Source organism: Nomascus leucogenys, chromosome 3 (assembly GCF_006542625.1).
Source record: "Nomascus leucogenys isolate Asia chromosome 3, Asia_NLE_v1, whole genome shotgun sequence".
NCBI lineage: Eukaryota > Metazoa > Chordata > Mammalia > Primates > Hylobatidae > Nomascus > Nomascus leucogenys.
In genome coordinates this window covers 12,626,857-12,650,092 of record NC_044383.1, presented here as the reverse complement: position 1 = coordinate 12,650,092, position 23,236 = coordinate 12,626,857, and the positions used below count along the sequence as shown (strand labels likewise).

At 35.8% G+C, this 23,236-nt stretch overlaps 1 protein-coding gene across 2 annotated transcripts in view; it reads left to right on the top strand.

Moving 5' to 3' along the window:
- Positions 1–23,236, top strand: part of WDR11 (WD repeat domain 11) — a 62,753-nt gene that overhangs the window by 1,607 nt on the left and 37,910 nt on the right. The window contains exons 1-10 of one of the 2 annotated variants that reach the window (XM_030806242.1): positions 3,494–3,616; positions 6,151–6,304; positions 7,591–7,764; positions 10,225–10,411; positions 12,842–13,007; positions 13,437–13,551; positions 14,378–14,573; positions 14,875–14,978; positions 18,640–18,816; positions 21,316–21,400. In XM_030806242.1, coding sequence (XP_030662102.1) covers positions 12,906–13,007; positions 13,437–13,551; positions 14,378–14,573; positions 14,875–14,978; positions 18,640–18,816; positions 21,316–21,400 — 779 coding nt within the window. In that variant the 5' untranslated portion in view covers positions 3,494–3,616; positions 6,151–6,304; positions 7,591–7,764; positions 10,225–10,411; positions 12,842–12,905. Of the gene's footprint in view, positions 1–3,493; positions 3,617–6,150; positions 6,305–7,590; positions 7,765–10,224; positions 10,412–12,841; positions 13,008–13,436; positions 13,552–14,377; positions 14,574–14,874; positions 14,979–18,639; positions 18,817–21,315; positions 21,401–23,236 lie in introns of those variants that run through there. The other variant, XM_003255037.2, reaches the window with a different exon arrangement.

The window sequence follows — 23,236 nt, the reverse complement described above, 5'->3', positions numbered from 1 at the left end:
TAGTTGTTAGATCATTTTAAGGCAGATGAAAGACACCAGTTCTACCATTTACAAGACCACTCAGTCATTCCTTAGTTTTGAGCACTTAGCATGTGCTATGGTTATGGAGATGAAAGCCCTCAGATAATTCTCCATCTTGTAAGGAAGACTCACAGCGTGATAGTGTGATAAGTGAGACTTGCTTAACACGCTGTGAGAAAACAGAGGAGCTGCATATTGCCTGGTTGTGAGGAGAGTCACAGAAGTCTTTGCAGTTTCCAGACTAGCAGACAGTAGTTAGTCAAGTAAAAAATTGACAAGGAGCATTGCAGGGAAAAGCAAGAATATACACAGAAGTAAGTAGCGTGCCATAAAGATGGCTAAAGATGGGAGACTTGTAGGAGTGAGAAAATAAGGGGCAGCCAGAGAGATTCAGCTGTCTGTCCTGAAAGTTTTATAAGATTACGAAGGAGTTTGGATTTTTTTTTTTTTTTTTTTTAGACGGAGTCTCGCTCTGTCGCCCAGGCTGGAGTGCAATGGCACGATCTTGGCTCACTGCAAGCTCCACCTCCTGGGTTCATGCCATTCTTCTGCCTCAGCCTCCCGAGTAGCTGGGACTACAGGTGCCCACCACCACGCCCGGCTAATTTTTTGTATTTTTAGTAGAGACGGGGTTTCACCATGTTAGCCAGGATGGTCTCGATCTCCTGACCTCGTGATCCACCCGCCTTGGCCTCCCAAAGTGCTGGGATTACAGGCGTGAGCCACCGCGCCCAGCAGGAGTTTGGATTTTTGAGTAGGAGATTGATGTGACCATATTTGCGTCTTAGAAAAACTCTGGCAGCAGTGGAGGATCTGCTGGAGAAATGCAAGACTGGAGGCAGTAAGATCATTTAGGCGATTTTTGCAGTAATTTTGGTGGGAAATTCTAAAGGCCTAAAATAGAGCTGGGGCATGGAGAAGTCATGTTTAAGAGCTGCAAAGAGGTAAACCTGATAGCCTTTATAGTGATCAGTATAAAGGAGAGTAAGAGAATAGAGTGACTCCAAGGTTTCTTTTGGTGTAATTGAATGACAGTGTTTCCAGTTATCAGAGGTAAGCATCTGTGAAGTCAGTGAATTTTTAAGTTTTCAACATGCAAAATCTGAGATGCCTGTAATATATTGCATTGTAGTGATCTGGGCTTTAGGAGAGAGGTCAGGATTAGACATAGAGATTTGGAGTCTTTTTCTTTTTCTTTTTTAAATAATAGCTTTATTGAGATACTCATACCATAAAATTTACTCACTTAAAATGCACAGTTCTATGGTTTTTAGTATATTCACAGTTAATGCAGCCACAATTACGATGAACTTTTTTACCTCAAAAAGAAACCCTATATCCACTAGCAGTCAATTCCATTTCTCCCATTTCCCTCATCCTTTGGCAACCACTGACCTACTTTGTGTGTCTGTAGACTGGCCCATTCTGGGCATTTTATATAAATTGAATCATATAATTTGTGGTCTTCTGTGCATGACTTCTTTCACTTAGCATAATGTTTTCATGGTTCATCTGTGTTGTAGCATGTATCCATACTCTGTTACTGATGGATAATATTCCACTGTAAGGATGTATCACATTTATTTTATTGATGGACATTTGGATATTTTGTACTTTTTTTTTTTTTTTGAGACGGAGTCTTGCTCTGTCACCCAGGCTGGAGTGCAGTGGCACGATCTCGGCTCACTACAAGCTCCGCCTCCCGGGTTCACGCCATTCTCCTGCCTCAGCCTCTCCGAGTAGCTGGGATTACAGGCGCCCGCCACCACGCCCGGCTAATTTTTTTTTGTATTTTTAGTAGAGACGGGGTTTCACTGTGGTCTCGATCTCCTGAGCTCGTGATCCGCCCGCCTCAGCCTCCCAAAGTGCTGGGATTACAAGCGTGAGCCACCGCGCCCGGCTATTTTGTACTTTTTGCCTGTTACGAATAATGCTGCTTTGCACATTCATGTGCAAGTTTTGTGTGAACCTGTGTTTTCATTTCCCTTGAGTATATTTCTAGGGGTGGAATTACTGACTCATATGGTAACTCTGTTTAACTTTTTGAGGAACTGCTGGACTGTTTTCCAAATTAACATTCCCATTAGTAGTGTATGAGGAGTCCAATTTGTTCAAATCCTCACCAACGCTCGCTATTGTCTGTTCTTTGATTATAACCATCCTAATGGGTATGAACTGATTCTCATTGTGACTTTGGTTTGCATTTCCCTGATGGCTAAAGGTGTGGAGTATCTTTTCATGTGCTTGTTGGCCATTTGTCTATCTTCTTTGGAGAAATGTCTATGCAGGTCCTTTGCCCATTTTAAAATTGTATTATTTATCTTTTTATAATTGAGTCATAAGATTTCTTTGTATACAGTAGTCCTCCTTTATCCAGAAGGGAAATGTTCCAAGACCCCAGGGGATACCTGAAACCCTGGATAGTACTGAACCCTATATATATTGTGCTTTTCCTCATACATACTTACTTATGATTAAGTTTATAAGCTGAACCCTGTATATACAGTTTTGTCTCATACATACTTACCTATGATCAAGTTTATAAATTAGGCATAATAAGAGATTAACAATAATAACTAATAATAATAAAGGAGAACAATTATAACAATACATCAGCATTACTACTCTTGCACTTTGGGGGCATTATAAAGTAAAATAAGGGTTACTTGAACATAGCCCTGAGATATCACAACAGTTGATCTGATAATCAGTATGGCTACTGAGGGCAGGTGGTGTATACAGCATGGATGTTCTGGACAAAGGGATGATTTATGATTGAGGCAGGATGGAACAGGACAGTGGGAGATTTCATCATGCTATTCAGAAAAGCGCATAATTTATGAATTGTTTATTTCTAGAATTTTTCATGTCATATTTTTGGATTGATACATGATTTGCAAATATTTTCTCTCAATTTGTGGGTTGTCTTTTTACTTTCTTGGTGGTATCTTTTGGAGAACAAAACTTTTTCATTTTGATGTAGTCCAATTTATTATTTTGTATTGTTGTTGCTTGTACTTTTTGTGCCATATCCAAGAAACCATTGCTTTCTCCAATATCAAGAAGATATATACCTTTGTTTATTTCTTAGAATTTTAGAGCTTTAGCTTTTAATCCATTTTAATTTTTATATATGATGTGAAATAGGGAAAAATACTATTAATTTTTGTTTATTGACCATATCCTGTAATCTAGCTAACTTCACTTAGTAGATCTATTTAATAGTAATTTTGGGTAAATTTTTTTTAAGTAGACAGTCATGTCACTGCAAGTGACTGCAGTTCAATGTTTTCATTGATAATCTGTGTGTCTTCTATTTTTCTTGCCATGTTGCATTGGCTAGGACCTCTACTACAATGAATGAGAGTAGTGAGAGGATACTCTTGTCCTATTCCTGAGCTTAGGGGGAAAGTATTCCATCTTTCATCGAGTCTGATGTAAGGTATAGGGTGTTTTGGGAAAAATATATTTACCTTCTCTTTCCCTCTCTGTTTCCTTTCCCCTACTGCCCCTTGGCATTTCTGGAGCTTTTATTTCTTTATGTAGGTCCAAGTTTCAGTCTGGTATTATATTCCCATCGACTGAAGAATTTACTGTAAGTTCTTGAAGTGTCTGTCTAATATTGGTTGATTCTCTTAGCTTTCATTTCTCTGAGAAAGTATTTCACCTTTGTTTTTGAAAGATAATTTTCAAAGGATATAGAATTCTGGGTTTATAATTTTTTTTCTAGTAGTACTTTACAAATATCATTCCATTGGCCAGGCATGGTGGCTCACACCTGTAATCTCAGCACTCTGGGAGGCCGAGGTGGATGGATCACCTGGGGTCAGGAGTTTGAGACTAGCCTGGCCAACAAGGCAAAACCTCATCTCTACTAAAAATACAAAAATTAGCCAGGCATGGTGGTGCACACTTGTAATCCCAGCTACTTGGGAGGCTGAGGCAGGAGAACAGCTTGAACCTGGGAGGTGGAGGTTGCAGTGAGCTGAGATAGTGCCACTGCACTCCAGCCTGGGCAACAGAGTGAGACTCTGTCTCCAAAAAAAAAAAAAAAATCACTCCATTATCTTCAAGCTTACATAGTTTCTGATGAAAAATTTTTGTTTTTGTTTCTCTGCATTATATCTTTTTTCCTCCGATTATCTTCAAGATTTCCTTAACCTTGGTTTTCAATAGTTTGATTATTAAAAAAATATATATATATATACATGGCTTGGAGTTTACCTAAATGGAATTCAACATATACAAATATATACACATATACAAACATATATATACACATAGAGACAGTCAATTCTTGTTATTCATGGTAGCTATATTCTGTAAAGTTGTTGTATACACTGAATTAGTGAATACTGAAACTTTGCTCCTAGTGGTTAGGTTCTTGTGAGGCTCTGGTCACAACATTTTCATCAACTGATCAATACATAACCTTGCTTTATATGTGTTTCTGTTTAAAGACATTATTTAATATATCGGTTGATCCATTAACATTGAACTCATAGCCAACAACACATGCCTGAGCAAAGATGATCACATATATATATATATACATATATATATGTATTTTTTGTAAGACACATCACAACTTCTCATACTTAGAAACAGTAGAAGCACTATGCTGGGGGACCTATTTAAACAGTGAAATCACCAGCAAAAAGAACAAAAATGTGAAAAATGTGGTACTAAATAAATCATGAGATGAACACTTGTTTTGCAATTGTAAAAGCTAAAGCAAGAATTCTTGTTTGACTTTAGCTGGGAACACCCATGTATGTTCGGTGACATTTTTTTCACCATTCTGTACTTGTCCACAAAAGCACTGCAAGTATTGATTTTGAGGTTGTAAATTTTAGTGAGTAGGTAAATTGACAAATACAGAATCTATGAATAACTAGAATTGACTGTGTACACATATATACACTATACATATTCTATTCATATACATTCTATACCTATGAACTTATACATATTCAAACATATACACATACAAATATGCATGCACACATACATATGCATATATACACATACATACTTCATTTAAAAATTTTTGCCTGAGCAAAAGATCTATTACAGGAAAACCTTAAGGCCTATTCACGCTCACTTTCAGAAAACGTTGTTTCCATCTTTTTCATGAATACTACTGCAATTGGTTGGCTTACTTTCCTACCTTAGCATTATATATGAGTGTATTTATATCTGTACACATATATAGATAGATATATACATTTATATGTATTTATAGATTTGTGGTATTTAAATCTACTTATTAAACAGAGCTTTGGACACTGTACTAAGTCTGAGAATAGAAATGCAAATAAAGACTACATGGTCTGCCCTATGGAACTTACAGTTGATGGACTCATGAATAGGCAAAAAGAATGTAAATAAAATAAGTACAAATTGTGTAGTAGTAAATGCTTTGAAGAAAATTAGCAGGATACTGAGAAGAGAGGGGTCGTAGTGACCAGGGAAGGCCTAACTCCTAGTGAGGACTATGAAATGTTTCCCTTACTCTGTCAGTATTCATTGTTCAAGAATTTAATCAGATTTGCCCTGGAGTTCTTGTGTTTTTTATTTTAAAAATTCTATTGTTAATCATGTTGCTAGAGGCATGAAGCATTTTTTTTTTAGAGAAAAACTTAATGTTTTGTGAAAGAGGGAGACTGCTAGAGTTTTTTGTTTGCCTTTGCCTTCTCCTAACTTTCCCTCTGCAAGGTTTTTATGTTTCTAAGTCGTCTCCTTTTAGTTAGGAGACTAGAATACAGAAAAACATTCTGCTAAATATGATTTTAGGTATTTTGTCATAAATTAGATTTTAGGAAAACTGATTTCCAAGGCATCCTGGGGTTTTAACCTAAATTTCCCAAAATATTAAGGCTGTGAATCATTTTTCATCACAGGAGCATTGTGATGTGTTAAAAAAAACAATTTTTTAACTGCAGTTAAAAATATATACCAAAGTAACAAAAATGCTGCCTTAAAAATGAAAACCAGTTTTCTCTTTATTCTTGCTAAATATTTATGTAATATAAATGTAGTGTGGGTTCTGGTTGATGTTTTGTGAAAATTATGTTCCGTTTCATCCAGTGCAAGTATTTACTTGATCTGATTTCTTCTTGATACTAGGTTAAATGGGCCAGGGAAAACTATCACCATAACATTGGCTCACCATATTGCTTGCGCTTAGCTTCTGCTGATGTCAATGGGAAGATCATCGTCTGGGATGTAGCAGCAGGAGTAGCTCAGTGTGAGATCCAAGAGCATGCCAAGCCTATCCAGGGTGAGGAAAGTCTGCTCAGCTAAGTGTGTGTATTGATACACTTACTCTTGGAGTGGTTTTTTGGTTTTGGGGGTTTTCCCCCATTCATTTAATTTTATCAATTCCAAGTTAGCTTTTGATTGTGTTTTGCCTATTCTACTGATCTACATCTAGCTTTCTTTCCTTATTAATACACTTCTAGGCATATTTCTTCAAATCTCAACGGATTTGTGCTTTGGTAAAACTCATTAATTGCAATATCAGCCTCATTCAAGCATGACAAGAAAAATTAAATGTTACAATCTTGTAATCTAAGCTACAATATAAGGAAAATTGGTCACTGCTGTTAGGAACTAGCCATCAGCGCTTACTCTACATTAAGTAATTTGTTCCTTATCAGAGATGAACAAAATTTTATTTTCATTTTCATATAGATTGCTTGTTTGCTCATTTCATGTTACTGACCTAAAACCAGTACAGTATTCTTCTTTTTTTTGAGGCGGAGTCTCACTCTGTCACCCAGGCTGGAGTACAGTGGCGCTATCTCTGCTCACTGCAAGCTCCGCCTCCCGAGTTCACGCCATTCTCCTGCCTCAGCCTCCGGAGTAGCTGGGACCACAGGCGCATACCACCATGCCCGGCTAATTTTTTGTATTTTTAGTAGAGACGGGGTTTCACCATGTTAGCCAGGATGGTCTCGATCTCCTGACTTCATGATCTGCCTGCCTCGGCCTCCCAAAGTGCTGGGATTACAGGCATGAACCACTGCGCCCTGCCCAGTACAGTATTCTTTAGACTTAAGTCTTCTAGTGGCTCTCTTGACTGAATGAATTTTTTAAATGACTATTTAAAAAATATTTATTAAATACTTACTGTGTACTAGGTACTGAGCTAGATCTTTACATATTCTGTTTATTTTTTGAAAAACCATGAACAACTGTAAAGTTCCATTAAGTAATTCCATAGAAACATTAGGAAAGTCTGACATCTTGATTGTGGCTAGGAGAGTTTCATATTGATTTTATAGTTTTAAGTAATGATTAGGGCAAATTGCCTTTTATTTTCTTTGAAGTAATATTTCAGATTACTTCAAAATTTTGACCTTGAGAGTTTAACCAAACAACTTATTTTTATATAAAATTAGTTTTTTCTCTGGAATATTGATACACACACACACGTCACATTTGGGGCTGGTGGTTAAGTTTTTAAAGATTATATTTTAAAAACTAAATATCAAGGACAAGTTAGCCAAGGATTTTGGAGAGTGTGGTTTCTGAATTTTGCCTTTCTTTATCGGGTCTTTCCAGATGTTCAGTGGTTGTGGAATCAAGATGCTTCCCGCGATTTACTGCTTGCTATCCACCCGCCAAATTACATTGTGCTCTGGAATGCTGACACTGGCACCAAACTATGGAAGAAGAGCTACGCAGATAACATTCTTTCTTTTTCTTTTGACCCTTTTGATCCCTCACATTTAACTTGTGAGTAACAGTTGCTTGTGGAAAATGAGTTAAGTGAGATATTTATAATATAGTAATGCTATGTGCATGAGATATACACACACACATTATACGTCTGTAATGTTAAAATGACTGAGCGAAGTGGAGAAGCATGTCTAGTCCATATATCTGCAGCTCCTAATACACATAATCTTAAGTTCATATCATTTGCAAATGTGATAATTAAAAATTTAAATCAGCAAGCTACACCTTCACTGTGTTGAATTTGTGAATAGTATTAGACTAGCCAGGAACAGAGAGTTACTTTGACACTCCAGACTTAATTAGTTTTTCTAAGAACATTTAAATAACTTGAATCAAGGGTTTCATTCAGTCTGTGGCCAAGTTAAGTTCTTGCTTTTTAATAAATTGTCCTAATTCACGCCATTCATTTTGAGTGCCATAAACAGATGCATGTAAAGAAGAAATAAGCCTAAGCAAATTTTTTCTTGCAGGGGTAGTTTTTGCTAATATGCTTTTAATGTTTTCCTGAGCTAATGATCTAAAAATGAGATATACTTTAGATATTTTTGTGGCTAAATTGTTTAGAAACTATTTAATCATCCAACAGATATTTCTTGAGCTATTGCTACTCTTCTGGGAACCAAGATGTCTCGGAACCCAAAAGGCAGGAGCCTTCACAGAGTTTGCATTCTAGTGAGAAGAAGTCATATCATAAACTATGAACACAATGAATTAATAATTCTAATGTAGTAAGGTGATATAAAGTAAGGTGTAAGGTGATATAAAGGCAGGATAAAGGGGATGCAGAAGAATGGGGGATGAGGGCATGCAAGTTGTATGAGATAAAGTGGTCAAAGTAGGCTTCACTTTGATAATAATCAGAAATATGAAGGAGGTAAGGGAATTAGCTATGGTAAGGAATGTTTTTCCTTGATCAGAATGACTCAAAATTCTTTTACCCATCAACTTTTATTGAGGGGCATGTGTGTGTCTGCACATGTTAAAGGAGGAAGAGAAAGGCAGACAAAGTCGAAATTATAATAACATGGGAAATGTGGCTGTGTAAATACACTACAGTGTGCTTAGGCTTTTACGTATATAAATGTTTGTATATGAACGTGTGCATACATACACTCCCTTGGTCACCAGTTTACTTACTCACATAGGTGCCGTGCTGGGGAAACACCTAGGAGGGCTGGCCCAGTTGGCAGAGTCAGGGAAGGAAGGCATCACAAAAGAAGGGAAGCAAAGGGGACCTTGAAGGATGAGTTCTGGGACCTGAAAAGGCAACAAGGCTTTCAGCTAACTTGATTGCATCAGCTCTTTACATCTCTGTAATTTGGTTGATGAAAGCATTGTGTGTTTCCGAGTGTCAGTTGACCTAACATCTTTGATTTACTCATACTGAATGTGCTAGGGTTGTCATAACTCTTGAATGCATCCTTTTTCCCTGTGTTTACAGCAGCCTTGCTAAGGGCTGGGACCAAGGGTAGTAAGGTTTTTCTGCTCATATCTTCCAGTATTAGGCCCATTGTTGAGGGAGATTATTTTTTCAGTCATAAAAAGGCATAATTTGTATTGCTAAATATGGTGCTCCTTCCTTGACTATTTTTGTTTCATGTACACTTAGTAAGTCACTGTGGGCCCACTACTTTTTTCTGAATATTAAGGGAAAAGAATATTCTTTAATCATCTTAAGGTTCGATCTGATGCTTGAGAAGAAAAAGGAAATATATTTAGACTGAGTAGCTCAGGATAACAATTTGGTATCATCAAATCAAATATTTGAACTTAGCTAATTGTGATATGCAGAGCCTCTTAAGTATGGTTTTTTGTTTTTTTAAGTTATGGGATATGTTAAAGTTTTTTTGTTTGTTTTTTGTTTTGTTTTGTTTTGTGTTTTGAGGTGGAATCTCGCTCTGTCACCGGGCTGGAGTGCAGTGGTGCTATCTCGGCTCACTGCAACCTCCACCTCCCAGTTCAAGCGATTCTCCTGCCTCACTCTCCTGAGTTGCTGGGATTACAGGTTTGTGCCACCACGCCTGGCTAATTTTTGTATTTTTAGTAGAGACAGGGTTTCACCATGTTAATCAGGCTGGTCTCGAACTCCTGACTTCATGATCCGCCTGCCTCTGCCTCCCAAAGTACTGGGATAATAAGGAAAGATTTTTAATGAAAGTCCGTGCACTGAATTTATTTAGAAGAACAAACACTTGTTCTTTCTGCCAATAACCTTATGTTATCTTTTTAATATAAGGCATAATTTAGAATGCCAAGCTTGGAGGCCTCTGATGAATTGTAATGGACCACCTGTTTCTTTTCAACTTGGAGAACATTCCCATTATGTTATGACTGCATAACATTGCCAGTTATATATTATTAAAATTATCACTATATTGCTTTCAAAATTATATTGGAATAAAACTGTATGCTAAACTTGATTAAACTTTAATCAGAGTTTTGCTTTTCTCAATATAGTGCTCACCAGCGAGGGTATTGTTTTCATCTCAGACTTCTCCCCATCCAAGCCTCCCTCAGGCCCTGGGAAAAAAGTTTACATATCCAGCCCACACTCTAGCCCAGCTCATAACAAGCTGGCCACAGCCACAAGTGCCAAGAAAGCTCTAAATAAAGTAAAAATTTTAATCACTCAAGAGAAACCTAGGTAAGTTACAAGTGTAAAATTAACATTCATCTACTTATCCTATATGAAAGCATCATTTTTGGCGATGTACAAAGACTGATGTTTTTCTTCATCTCACTTTTTCTCATTTCTAATTTTGAATTTATTAGAGGAAAAAAATATGTATTTTGTCCCCTGTCCTAAGAGGAGATTCAGCATTTAACATTGCCTTTGTTTCCACTAGCTGTGCTAAACTTCCCCACTGACTTTTATAGATTAAAATTTTTGAATTCTGATTTTTACTGGTGAAAATCGCGATGATCCTAAAGTTCGGGCCATTGAATGCATTAAAAATTTGGGCACGAAAGCTGGATACTCATTTTAAATACATTTTCCTGACTTAGGTGCTGTGCATTCTCATTAAGCAGTAAAATCAGAGTATTTTTCTTATGCAGGTGAAGATGTCTCCCATCCTGGTTAAGAGCCAAGGCTCCAGGGGAAGCTGTAGCTATGTGACTTTGAGAAACTTCTTCAATCTTACTCAAATTTCTCTCTCCCAGTCTCTAAAATAACACTTTAAAGTATTTCATAGGGTTGTTTTAAAGATCAATAAATCCAATAATGTAAGTAAAGCATATAATGTTATTGATACTTAGTAATTTATTTAGAAGATGTCAGCTGTTACTGTTTAAGAAATTACAACTGAATAAAAGTTTAAGTAATTTGATGTATTCGAAATAGGTTTCCTTCTTTTATCCTATAGCTATAATCTGTATATTATTGCTTTGGCAGGCTTTTTTGTTTGTTTTGGCATTTATTTTCAGATAGCCTTTATTTTTAATATGCCAAGATTACTCTCTCTAGGCTTGGTGAGTAACTACTTGAAAAATATATGGTAAAAATATAAATTGCTCTACAAATACATTTTGCACTTGTGTGTAAATATCACTTTTATATATTAAGCCATAGGCTGGTTAAGTTCACTAGTTAATTTGTCTCTCACCCTGTGCCAAAATGACTTAAGATTACTTCTTTTTTTTTTGTTTTTTTTTTGAGACGGAGTCTCGCTCTGTCGCCCAGGCTGGAGTACAGTGGTGCTGTCTCTGCTCGCTGCAAGCTCCGCCTCCCGGGTTCACGCCATTCTCCTGCCTCAGCCTCTCCGAGTAGCTGGGACTACAGGCGCCCGCCACCACGCCCGGCTAATTTTTTTGTATTTTTAGTAGAGACGGGGTTTCACCATGGTCTCGATCTCCTAACCTCGTGATCCGCCCGCCTCAGCCTCCCAAAGTGCTGGGATTACAAGCGTGAGCCACCGCGCCCGGCCTCAAGATTACTCCTTAAGTATCTTAAGAGAACTTTCTATTTTTTATGTATTCCCTCTCATAAACAAGGAATTATTTGGCAATCTGAATAGTTTTATAAGTTATGTTTTATATTTCTTAAGTTTTCTCTCATATGAATTATATGTATATCTTGAGTATTGGGGAAATACATTATTTCTTCAAGTAGAACCACTCTGGGTGCTTTCACATCTATTAATTCATGGACTCTTACTACAATTCTGGCAGTAGTAATATTCCCATTTTACAGATAAGGAAAACTGAGTCCCACACCAGTTTAATACAGTTACTCAAGCTCACCCAACTAGGACATGGCAGTCAGGATTTTAATGCAATAAAAATTCCTCTTTCTAGTCTTGTAAACTAACTTTATTTTAAATTTCAAAGCCTTTTAATAAAATTATGTATGTAAAATGAAATGTAAAATGCAAATAGCACATAATTGTATGTCTATTCCTATTGAAATATATTTAATATAGAAAAGGTGATTGTATGCAACAATCACAAATTATTAAAATGATTTTTCAGACCCTAACAATCTCTTAAAATCCTTATAGTTTGACCTGTTTTATTTACACACAAGAAAATGCTGCAATATAAGTGAAACTTTGTTTCAAAAAAGATTTAAGACAGCTTAAAAGTGAATGAAGGCAGCCAAGGGGAAGTTACTTGCCCAAAGCCATACAGATAGTCCAGTAACTCCTGGTCCAGGGGCCCTAATTACCCTAAATGTTGATGTTTTCATCCTGAGTCTTGATTTTAACAGTTTGTCTAGTACTTTTAATGACAAAGTAAAAGTAAAATAAAACTGTCTTATGCTTGCCAGCTATTATTATATCATCATTTACCATGTCTTGTATAATATTAATAACTTAATATTCTACTACTTTACTTAATATTTCAAAAACTTAGAAACACTGACATTTCTACCCATCCTATACAATATTATTATCATTTGGATTTTGGTACATAGTAGAGATCTAAGTTTCGGATGCCAACCCATGTTGGTCATTTCAGGGAATAGTTGTACATTTTTATTGTCAATTTTTATGTGTAAAGTACAAAATTAAATGTTTTATTAGCTCTGATATAAATGAAGTCTTTGACCCAAGTAAATGTTCACTTTTTTCAGTGCTGAATTCGTAACTCTCAATGATTGCCTTCAGTTGGCATACCTGCCTTCAAAAAGGAATCACATGTTGTTGCTCTATCCTCGAGAGATTTTAATCCTTGACCTCGAGGTGAATCAGACGGTGGGTGTGATTGCAATAGAACGCACAGGAGTTCCATTTTTACAGGTATCTACAATTCATACATTATATTCCCCAAAATTATTAAGAATGTTATATTAAAAGAAGGCCATAATCTTGCATAAGTCTTGTCTTCAGTTCTCCACTTTCTCTTTTCGATTTATCGAAAGACTAGCAACAGTATTTTAGATTGATTTTTTTGTCTGCACTTTTGATTGGTTTGATTTACCCTAGAAATTGTGACTGATCCTGAGATATTTATTGAACTATTTAAGTTACATGGGTAAAGACAAATTATTTTAGGATTATAAATGGATATTTTAAATGTACATTTAGTTTTAAAGTTTGGAGATTTGTCTATTTTTGTTTCTTTTTTTTTTCTTTTGCCCATATTATCTAAATATGAGTTTGAGTTTCACAGTATATACTTTATTAATCTATTGTGTTTTAAAAAATAAATATATCATCTATTTAAAGGTAATACCCTGCTTTCAGCGTGATGGTTTATTTTGTCTACATGAAAATGGTTGTATAACTTTACGTGTTCGAAGATCTTATAATAACATTTTTACCACTTCAAATGAGGAACCAGGTGAGTTTCTGTCTCACAATAATGTTATATTTTTCTTCAAAATTATTTTATAAAGCTGGATGTGGCAAATACCAGCCAAGGTATATAGTTAATGATACTCCTTGCTTTGAGGAAGTTTAAAATATGGTTATAATAAGAGGCATAAAAAGTATAAGCCCAAGATTAATCTCTTGATGTTAAAACAGTGCACCTCCTGTATACATCAAAGAGAGTAAAATTTTGTGTTTCTTGTTCATATCCATGAGCCAAGTAGATATTATCTTTTGGAATTTTTTTTCAGTACAAGTCCAACCTTGTGTGCCTCTGTTATTATACCCCCTTGACTTGTTGGCTGTAAGAACTTCCACTGTAAAGTTACAGAGGTTATTAAGTCTCAGTTGTCAAGTCAGTCTTATCTTGGAGAATGGAAATAATGTTTTTGTGAAATTATATACTGTGTAAAGATCAAAGTGATTTTCACATCTTTTGGAAAGTACAGTTATTTTCAGGCTTACAGACTACTACAAATTATGATGGAAATTTATTCATTAATTATATATCACTGTTGATCCTTTTTCAAAGCATTGTCTTTATTTTAAAATATTGAAAAACAAGGTATCTTGATTATAGTTGTTATTTTGGAAATTAAACTTAGTACAGTCATTAAGTAAATTATCTTTATATTTGGAAAAAATTTAGTAGTAATTGTAAAAAGTGAAGCCATGCTTGACATTGCATTCATGAAGGAGTGATGCCCAAATTTAGTTGAGGTTTTATTTAAGTTGAAACAAACAGTAGTGGTATTGATATGGCTGCTTTCTGATATTTAAAACAATTTTATGTGAAGATCCAGATCCAGTTCAGGAGCTTACCTATGATTTACGAAGCCAGTGTGATGCAATCAGGGTGACAAAAACCGTCCGTCCCTTCAGTATGGTGTGCTGTCCTGTCAATGAGAATGCAGCCGCCCTCATAGTGAGTGATGGAAGGGTCATGATATGGGAACTCAAGTCTGCAGTTTGTAATCGAAATTCACGGAACAGGTAAATGAATCAACAGGATCATGGTTTTGTTTTTTGTTTCCTGTTTCCTTTTATAAAAAATCTCCATAATCATAAAAATAGGAGGGCTGGTTTTATATGAAAATATTTTTAAGGTAATAATTAAGGCTTTAGATTATTAGGGAATTATGTAAATCTGCTAGAGCTATTTCACCTATGGGTAAGATGAATGAATAATATAAAAATAGATAGAATGCCATGATCTGGACTTAATAATTTGAATTCCTAATATGTAATGCAGATTTTAAATATGTAAAACCTTCTAATTATTATGTCTTTGCAGTAGTTCTGGTGTGTCACCTTTATATTCACCAGTGTCTTTCTGTGGAATTCCTGTAGGAGTGCTACAGAATAAACTCCCAGACCTTTCCTTAGATAACATGATTGGTAAGCTTTTTTACCCTCTAACTCCATGTTAAGTATTCTTTCTGAAGGGCAAAATTAATAGAATCACTCACTTGTAATTATTTTAAAGTCAAAAAAGTTAATACTTGAGAAAACTAGAACATGGAATCATTCTTTCTTAAATAAATCAGAGGGGTTTAAAATACTTAGGTAGAAAAGTACCTGAAGTAGCATAGGTTTGCATTATAGTTGTTAGAAATAGAAAATGTTCATTCGTGATAGACTGATGTAAATGAAAGCAATGACATTAGGCATCTGGATTTTGGACGTAAAGCCGATGCTGAGCTATGCCATGCCAACTTAGGGCCTTGCTGTTTGCTGGTTCCTCAGCCTGGAATGAAGTACATGCTTCCTTTCTCTCTGCTACTCCTAATTCAAAAGTCAACTGTGATGTTGTTTTCTTTAATCTCCCAAGTCTAATTTAAATGCTCTTCTTTTGTTTTTCCTAACAGTTATCAGCTGTATTGTAATTGTGGGTTTTTTTCTTTTGTTTCATCTCATCAATTATAAGCATCACAAGGGTGGTGCAGTGTTTGATTCTATTTTGTCTTTCCCAGCACTCAGCACAGTACCTTGTGCATGCCTGTTTTGTAGTAAATATTTACTGAAGGAATAAAGTAACTGAGCAGTATTAGAAGAGATTATTTTAACTTTTTGACACGAATTATTTTTATGTTGGGGATTCTTTCAAAAAATCATTTTTGGAGATAAAGTGTTCAAAGTTATTTAATTATGAGGCCAGTATATATTAAAGGAAGAATGAGAATTTGTGATTTCAAATTTTATGCTACTTGAAATTGTAAGACTTTGTAAATATGCCAAGCAATTTGGACATCTAATTCTTTTACAGTTGTGGCTATGGTTTATAAGGGATTTTCTGTTTCATTATTTATTCTACTATAATGTAATTGAAAACGATATTATTTAGGAGGGTTTTTTTTGTTGTTGTTGAAATGCTAAATAAGTGATGTACTAGAAAGAGCACTGGCCGGGCGCAGTGGCTCACGCCTATAATCCCAGCACTTTTGGAGGCCGAGGCGGGAGGATCACCTGAGGTCAGGAGTTCGAGACCAGCCTGGCCAACATAGTGAAACCCTGTCTCTACTAAAAATATAAGAATTAGCCAGGTGCGGTGGCATGTGCCTGTGGTCCCAGCTAGTATTTGGGGGGCTGAGGCAGGAGAATCGCTTGAACCTGGGAGGCGGAGGAGGTTGCAGTGAGCCGAGATCGCACCACTGCACTCCATCCTGGGCAACAGAGTGAGACTCAATCTCAAAAAAAAAAAAAAAAAAAAAAAGCATTACATTATTAATTACATTAATCAGATCACTTTATTGGGTACTTAATACTGTGTTGAGTGCTGTGCTAAATATTCTACATATTACCTTGGTACAACTTTGCAATGTAAGTAATATTATCTCCATTTGATATATATGAGAACTGAGGCCCAGAGAGATTAAAGCTTTAAACCACACAGTCACACAGTCACACAATGGAAGAGCCCAAGTGTGACCCGGGTAATCCTCGCTCCGGAGCCTGCTCCTTAGCAATGGCCTCCAGTCCTGACAGCTCCACTGTCATCTTGGGCAAGACCATCATCCATCTCTAGGCCTCAGTTTTTTTATGATTTCTGCCAGTTATGAAATCCTTTTGTTCGGTGATACTTATTATTATATTTAAAATTCTTTCTTTCCACTATCTATTCTACCAGACATAAATCCATGTGAGGAAGCCTGGACACATGTTTTGCAAAATTTATTTTATCAGTAACACAATGTTTTGAGTTAATTCACTCTGTCTACTCTTAATATGAAAACTTAAAGTGAAAAGAATTATAAACACACACAAGAACAGCACTAATCAGTTATATGGAGCCCATAGGAGTTTGAAATTTTATGCTGTTTAGGTATCTAAGTGATATAAATTACAGTTTTTAAGAGACAAATGGATATGGATTGTATAGCAGTTCTTGACAATGTAGTTGATTTTAAAGTGTTAAATAAAGCTTCGTAAATAATTAATTTAAACTTTTAATTAAACTTTTAATTTGAAATTCACCGTGTTCTTAGCAATTCAGATAAATACAGAGGCTGATTTATATTCACTGGATAAATGCTGATACTTATTAAGGCCTAATCTGCCCTACATTATGAATTGCCTCTTATGAAAAATACTTGAAGAAAAATGTGGCATTCCCTGGGAGTCAACTCAAAGCCAATATATGTATGTGTGGCACTTACATGTTAAGCTTCCCATTCCATCATATTTCATCTTTTTTTATTTTTTTTATTTATTTATTTATTTTTTTTTGAGATGGAGTCTTGCTCTGTCACCAGGCTGGAGTGCAGTGGCGCAATCTCGGCTCATTGCAATCCCCGCCTCCCGGGTTCAAGCGATTCTCCTGCCTCAGCCTCATGAGTAGCTGGGATTACAGGCGTGCGCCACCACACCCAGCTAATTTTTGTATTTTTAGTAGAGACAGGGTTTCACCATGTTGGCCTCGATCTTCTGACCTCGTGATCCGGCCACCTCGGCTTCCCAGAGTGCTGGGATTACAGGCGTGAGCCACCACACTCGGCCTCCATCTTTTTTTAACCAAAGTTATGCAAAGAGCTTGGTATTGAGTATGTGGCTAATCCTAAGGGATCATTTTAATAGGATTAAAATGCTATTTTTTCTATATATTTTGTGGATTTTAAAATAACATTATTAAAACAACTTTACAGCTTCAAAAGGTTGTATTCATCACCCACTGTTAGTAATTATTTACACTTTTCCTTTCACACTATAGACATGTTTGTGTTTATGTGTGTGTAGACATGTATGTATATACTCATGCATATTCTATCTTTGGCAAGTTAATCCCAATATTCCATAGTGGTTTATAGAAAGGAAATTTGTATACCTTTTTAATGAACAGTCTTGATTTCCTTGTACTGTTTAGATTTTGTTAGACTGATTTTTATTGGAGTCATCTTTTTAGTGTGAGACTTGATAACCTAAGTACGAATGGTGTATGTGAAAATAATGCCACTGAAGTCTTAACTATTGACAGTGATGGCTTATATATTATACATGTGATTTATGAATATATATTTGTATTTATTTTATATTTACTTATAAAACATTTTGTAATTACACTGACACATTAAGATTTCTTAGAAATTATGGATAAGTTATTTAAACCTGTTTTTCATGAATACCAATTTTGTGTATACTTTACAGAGTACATCAGATTGAAAACTAACCCTTTCAAAAGGCAGTAAAATGAGAATGCAGTACAGTAGTTCACTCTGCAGAAACTGTTCTCTAATGCAAGTTCTCTTGCTTTGTTCTGAAGCCTGTGTTGTGCTTTAATACCAGGAACACTGACTGAAACAGTGTTTCTTAGAAGACATAGGTCCCTGTATTCTGGATAGCAGGACTCGGGAGTAATCTATCCTTTGAAATGTTAGTGGATGCAATTTAAGTCCCATAGCCGGTACAGAGTCATTGTGTCCCTAATAACTACAGCCGCCAAAGTACTACATTAACTACATTATACTTTTAGACCTGAAGAGCATTTCTACTGAAAATTTTCTTTAGCTTTTTAAGATCAGCATACACTGTAGTTAATATATTTGTTATTTTTATTACAAATCAGGGCAAAGTGCGATTGCTGGGGAAGAACATCCCAGAGGTTCAATTCTGCGGGAAGTGCACCTCAAGTTCCTGCTGACGGGACTGCTTTCAGGACTGCCTGCACCACAGTTTGCTATTCGTATGTGTCCACCGTTGACCACAAAAAACATCAAGATGTATCAGCCACTGCTGGCTGTTGGTGAGTATTTGACCTGGTCTTTTTTTTAACTCACTTTATAAGATGTTTAGGTTTTCTAGTTTCTAGAAGATCCTTTATTCTTTTTGAGGATGCTTTAAAAGGAGATAGACGCTAAGTGAAACTGTAAATACTCATCCTGGAACTTTAAAAAAAAAAATTTTCTGTCCTTTTATTCCAACCGTCTTATATTGAATGGGAATGCCAAGTCTTCATCCACCTGAGACTGGACAGTCAAGTCCCTGACGCTGTCCATTCATCTCGGAAATATCAGGAGGCTCATGCCTGCAGTGCTGAATCCCAGGCTCCTTGTCTGTAATTGGACCACCCCAGTCTTTATGTCATGTCAGTTTTCATTGGGTCTTTATTGACTAAAAATATAGTCAGGGTTAATAGTTTAATAATAGCAGGGTTCTTCTTTTGCTAAGAGTTATATATTAAATATTATTTAAAGTGGCTATGGTCCCTATAAATTAAGATTTGCCTTTTGGTGTGAAATTGTGTATTTGTATGTTATAGGTAGAAAAATTTATCTGGGTTCCAACTTGCTGTCACATTGATTTCATAGTAAGGTGATGAACCTAATTTTCTTTACAGCATAGAGAAAAAAAACAAAATTTAGTTTGCTATTAAGTACACATTATTAAAATACATTTCTCCAAAACTTTTGAAAAACAGTGTATTTGTTTGAAACTCAACATTTCTTCTTAAGATGCTATCGGCTGGCTTCTGGCTTTCTCCCCCAGTCTATTAACATGTGATCTGTGGTGAAAACCTCACCATATTTATTCTGTGGCCAACATGGCTGACTTCTCAGTGTTAAAGACTCGTTTGGGTATTACTGTTTGGTAGTACCCTTCTCCTGTTTTTTCTGTGCATATCTTTTGAAAGCGATTTGATTTTTATGATTCAATTGTCTATATATGTGTCCCGATTTATATAATGCAGATAAGTGTTCAATTTTTGCTTTAGAAACTATTGATTAATATTTCACCACTAATAGATTTTAATTAGGATTTATCAGTGTGCTTCATATGTGCTTGTATGTATTATGTCAGTGTTCCTGATTTGTCAGTTAGGATTTTGTAAATTTCTTGGGGAAAACTACTTCTTGGGATAGCTATGTAATAAGAGCTATGGCAAGGTCTGAGATTTCCGTTGTAGAATAAGCTATATTGGTATGTAGTGAATATCATTTACTGAATTTAGTATAACAAAGTAAAAATATAAAATAAGTACCTAAAAGTTTGTCTAGAGGTGTCACTAAGAAAGATAAGTAAGAGTTCAGCTATGGAATTAATTCTCCTTGTGGTGCCCCTAGTGCATTAGATCATAGATTTAGCAGCATTAAAACTTTCAGATTACAGAAATCATTTGATTATTATGAAGTTCTGTTAATTGAAAAATTTTAGTAGTTTAGTTATTTTCTCAGTGCCAAAACTTATTATTATGAAATAGATGATAAATGTAAACAACTGTACAATGTGTTTTTCTAGAATAGTTTTGCAAAAGATTTCTGGAGTTTTATTCAGCAAATAAGATAATATTGGAATTTGCCAAGCATTTTTACTTCCACTCTGTTGCTTTGTATGAATTCATTAATCTTTAAATCATGTGCAGTGCAAAAGTGATTGTCCATATAGACTGTTCACTTTTCTTGCTTAACTTATAAAAACACCATAGAGACTGAAGCTTTACTTTCTCATGTATGTCCATGTCCTTTACGTTTAAACTTTAGACATACTACCTGAGACCATGAAAAGCTTTAGAATAATACCTGTAAACTATTAATTATAGTGATGACAGGATGGTAATAGTTAACCAAGTGCTTACTTTGTGCCAATTACTGTGCTAAGTGCTTTATGTTTTCCCATTTAATCTCCAACAACTAGATTTTCTACTCTTCCCATTTTAAAGAGATGAAAACACAGATTTAGTGTGGGCAAGTAATTCATCCAAGAGTATAAGGAAGAGCCAGGGCTTGAGCCCAGATTTCTTTAATTGCAGAAACCACAGTTAACCATTCTTACTTTACTCTCTTGTCAGGATTTATTTAATATAAGAGACAAAACAAAAAGCAAACTTCGTAAAGAAAAATGGATAACCCTGGTTAGTGAGCTCTGCTAGATTGCTTATTTGAGGACCAGCTATAATAAACCTTCTGAGTCTCAAAAAGTATAAATTCCCATGTGTATAAAAGCTTAGGAAAGTGTTTCTTCAAATTGTATGTGTATTAATGTAAGTTTTAAGGTCTTTCTGTGAAAAATCTATTCCTGGAATTAGGCAAGGTTTTTGAGCACATGAGGTTAGGCCCATTTTTTTAATAAAGAAGTGGCCCAGAGAAATTCATTCTTTTTTGTGTGTTTGTTTAAACACATAGTTTGGGTTTCTTTTATAAAAGATAAATGTTGTTAAGTGATTAAAGTCTTGAGAAAAGACTTTTCTTGCAAAGTGCTGGAACTCCCAATGAATTAATGCTCTTCCATGATGTCATTTTGAAAGGTACAGGTAACGGTTCTGTCCTGGTGTACCATCTCACCAGTGGTCTGCTACACAAGGAGTTAAGCATCCACTCATGTGAAGTCAAGTAAGTATGTCATTGTGATGGTGACAACACAAACATCATATCAGAAAAAAAATTCTCATAGAATTTTCTACAATGAGTACTCCAATGATATCTGTAGTGGTGATTATTTGAAAAGTTTGAATAATGTTCATGTCCAACTAATGGCTATGTTAATCAAGGATGATAACTAATTGTTTGCTGTGTAAAGAACATAAGCAGTAGAGAATGTTTTCTCTTTTATTAGATTGGTGCAAAAGTAATTGCGGTTTTGGCAGTTTTAATGGCAAAAAGCACAGTTATTTTTGTACCAACTAATATTGTTGCACCTCATTTATTTCTCCTAAGGGCCAGGCTGTTTTCTCACTGGATGTCCTTACGTTGCCTTGTTCAGGTTTATTTTATTTATTTATTTATTTTGCTGAAAATTATTACTTTTTATTATTTAAAATTTTTTTTTATTATACCTTAGGTTTTAGGGTACATGTGCACAATGTGCAGGTTTGTTACATATGTATCCATGTGCCATATTCGTTTGCTGCACCCATTAACTCGTCATTTAGCATTAGGTATATCTCCTAATGCTGTCCCTCTCCACTCCCCCCCACCCCACAACAGTCCCCGGAGTGTGATGTTCCCCTTCCTGTGTCCATGAGTTCTCATTGTTCAATTCCCACCTATGAGTGAGAACATGCGGTGTTTGGTTTTTTGTCCTTGTGATAGTTTACTGAGAATGATGTTTTCCAGTTTCATCCATGTCCCTACAAAGGACATGACTCATCACTTTTTATGGCTGCATAGTATTCCATGGTGTATATGTGCCACATTTTCTTAATCCAGTCTATCGTTGTTGGACATTTGGGTTGCTTCCAAGTCTTTGCTATTGTGAATAGTGCCACAATAAACATACGTGTGCATGTGTCTTTATAGCAGCATGATTTATAGTCCTTTGGGTATATACCCAGTAATGGGATGGCTGGGTCAAATGGTATTTCTAGTTCTAGATCCCTGAGGAATCGCCACACTGACTTCCACAATGGTTGAACTGGTTTACATTCCCACCAACAGTGTAAAAGTGTTCCTATTTCTCCACATCCTCTCCAGCAGCTGTTGTTTCCTGACTTTTTAATGATAGCCATTCTAACTGGTGTGAGATGGTATCTCATTGTGGTTTTGATTTGCATTTCTCTGATGGCCAGTGATGATGAGCATTTTTTCATGTGTTTTTTGGCTGCATAAATGTCTTCTTTTGAGAAGTGTCTGTTCATGTCCTTCGCCCACTTTTTGATGGGATTGTTTGTTTTTTTCTTGTAAATTTGTTTGAGTTCATTGTAGATTCTGGATATTAGCCCTTTGTCAGATGAGTAGGTTGCGAAAATTTTCTCCCATTTTGTAGGTTGCCTGTTCACTCTGATGGTACTTTCTTTTGCTGTGCAGAAGCTCTTTAGTTTAATTAGATCCCATTTGTCAATTTTGGCTTTTGTTGCCATTGCTTTTGGTGTTTTAGACATGAAGTCCTTGCCCATGCCTATGTCCTGAATGGTATTGCCTAGGTTTTCTTCTAGCGTTTTTATGGTTTTAGGTGTAACATTTAAGTCTTTAATCCATCTTGAATTAATTTTTCTATAAGGTGTAAGGAAGGGATCCAGTTTCAGCTTTCTCCATATGGCTAGCCAGTTTTCCCAGCACCATTTATTAAATAGGGAATCCTTTCCCCATTTCTTGTTTTTGTCAGGTTTGTCAAAGATCAGATAGTTGTAGATATGCAGCATTATTTCTGAGGGCTCTGTTCTGTTCCATTGATCTATGTCTCTGTTGTGGTACCAGTACCATGCTGTTTTGGTTACTGTAGCCTTGTAG